The sequence below is a fragment of the Taurulus bubalis genome (assembly GCF_910589615.1).
Source record: "Taurulus bubalis genome assembly, chromosome: 2".
Lineage (NCBI taxonomy): Eukaryota > Metazoa > Chordata > Actinopteri > Perciformes > Cottidae > Taurulus > Taurulus bubalis.
In genome coordinates, this window is record NC_136590.1 from 45,158,292 (window position 1) to 45,160,791 (window position 2,500).

General features: G+C 52.2%; 1 protein-coding gene across 1 annotated transcript in view; it reads left to right on the forward strand.

The window, feature by feature from the left end:
- srcin1b (SRC kinase signaling inhibitor 1b) overlaps nucleotides 1-2,500 on the forward strand; it is a gene marked incomplete at both ends in the record, with an annotated part of 78,215 nt that overhangs the window by 60,315 nt on the left and 15,400 nt on the right. Inside the window, one exon of the mRNA XM_079237062.1 lies at nucleotides 2,456-2,500. This exon is cut by the window's right edge and continues 116 nt beyond it. Coding sequence (XP_079093188.1) covers nucleotides 2,456-2,500 — 45 coding nt within the window. The remainder of the gene's footprint in view (nucleotides 1-2,455) is intronic.

Here is a 2,500-nt window from a genome sequence, read left to right on the forward strand (position 1 = left end):
TTATAGAGTTATTTTTGGTAGCCGGACGTGAACCGAGCTTTAAAAAAAAGAAAGAAAAAAGCGTTTCACACGAGCGCTGATGAAACTGCATGTTTTTTGGTGTTTTTTTTTGAAAGCCGAAAATAAAGATTTAGATAAAGTGTTGAGTTTGAGAATTAAATTAAATTACCGCTCTACAGTTATCTGGTTCACGCAGGAAAACTATTTGATCTCATGTCAAATTACAGCTAAGGCCTGAATGTTTTCAATCTGCTGCGCCATTTTCTTTTGAGTAGTTTTAGTTTGTTATTTCTATAAATTTCTAAAACAGCTTTAGTTTCTTCTTCTTTACACCGGCCCTTTAAGATGAGACACTGGGAGGAAAGAGGAGATCATCAGTGTATATTTAACCCAGAGGTGTTGGAAGTGGACCCACAATGCAACTCTTAAATCTGTTCTCGACTGACTGTTGTGATCCCCCTCTGTGTGTTTGCATGATGCGTGTGAGGCCACGCCTCCTCTCGCTCACCGTCATTTCAAAAGGATCACCCTCGTAAATGTGGGACTCTTCTTCTGTGGTGCTGGTTTGATCCCAGTTGGTCCCGGGAGCCTCCCCATGCTGTCCATCATCCCTGTGACCTCCTCGCCCTGCGGCTCACGTAGAACTTGTCCCGAATTGCTGCCGAAAAACAACCAATATTCTGGTTTCCAGTCGGGCAAATTGTTTTTTTTGGGGTCAGGAGAGAGCGACCTCTGGGGATTTGTCCGCAGAGGTCGCCATTCTTTAATTTGTTTCCCTCAAGCACTCATTTGAAAACCTTTTGATTTGCTACCAGTGTTTTTCGGGACAACTTCTATGACTAAAGCCCCCCCCCCCCCCCCCCGAGAGAAAGACCCATTAGACTTAACTCCTCCCCTTTCTGCCGGCAGCTTTGACCCCGTTGTACTTAACTCCTCCCCTTTCTGCCGGCAGCTTTGACCCCTTCGGCCCCATTAGACTTAACTCCTCCCCTTTCTGCCGGCAGCTTTGACTCTGTCCGCCCCGTTGGACTTAACTCCTCCCCTTTCTGCCAGCAGCTTTGACCCCGTCCCCCCAGTTGGCCTTAACTCCTCCCCTTTCTGCCAGCAGTATTGACCCCGTCCGCCCTGTTAGACTTAACTCCTCCCCTTTCTGCCGGTAGCTTTGACACCGCCCCCCTGTTAGACTTAACTCCTCCCCTTTCTGCCGGTAGCTTTGACCCCATACCCCTGTTAGACTTAACTCCTCCCCTTTCTGCCAGCAGCTTTGACCCCGTCTGCCCTGTTAGACTTAACTCCTCCCCTTTCTGCCAGCAGTTTTGACCCCGTCCGCCCTGTTAGACTTAACTCCTCCCCTTTCTGCCGGTAGCTTTGACACCGCCCCCCTGTTAGACTTAACTCCTCCCCTTTCTGCCGGTAGCTTTGACACCGCCCCCCTGTTAGACTTAACTCCTTCCCTTTCTGCCGGTAGCTTTGACCCCATACCCCTGTTAGACTTAACTCCTCCCCTTTCTGCCAGCAGCTTTGACCCCGTCTGCCCTGTTAGACTTAACTCCTCCCCTTTCTGCCGGTAGCTTTGACACCGCCCTCCCTGTTAGACTTAACTCCTCCCCTTTCTGCCAGCAGCTTTGACCCCATCCCCCCAGTTGGCCTTAACTCCTCCCCTTTCTGCCAGCAGCTTTGACCCTGTCCGCCCTGTTAGACTTAACTCCTCCCCTTTCTGCCGGTAGCTTTGACACCGCCCCCCTGTTAGACTTAACTCCTCCCCGTTCTGCCGGTAGCTTTGACCCCGTGCCCCTGTTAGACTTAACTCCTCCCCTTTCTGCCGGTAGCTTTGACCCCGTGCCCCTGTTAGACTTAACTCCTCCCCTTTCTGCCGGTAGCTTTGACACCGCCCCCCCTGTTAGACTTAACTCCTCCCCTTTCTGCCGGTAGCTTTGACACCGCCCTCCCCCCATTAGACTTAACTCCTCCCCTTTCTGCCGGCAGTTTTGACTCCGTCAGACCCAGTTGGCCTTAACTCCTCCCTTTTCTGCCGGCAGCTTTGAACCCGTCCACCCTTTTAGACTTAACTCCTCCCCTTTCTGCCGGCAGCTTTGACCCCATCCTTCCTGTTAGACTTAACTCCTCCCCTTTCTGCCAGCAGCTTTGACCCCGTCCCCCCTGTTTGATTTAACTCCTCCCCTTTCTGCCAGCAGCTTTGACCCCATCCCCCCTGTTAGACTTAACTCCTCCCCTTTCTGCCAGCAGCTTTGACCCCGTCCCCCCTGTTTGACTTAACTCCTCCCCTTTCTGCCAGCAGCTTTGACCCCATCCCCCCTGTTAGACTTAACTCCTCCCCTTTCTGCCAGCAGCTTTGACCCCATCCCCCCTGTTAGACCTAACTCCTCCCCTTTCTGCCAGCAGCTTTGACCCCGTCCCCCATGTTAGACTTAACTCCTCCCCTTTCTGCCAGCAGCTTTGACCCCGTCCGCCCCGTTAGCCCTGATGCCTCCTCCGTCCT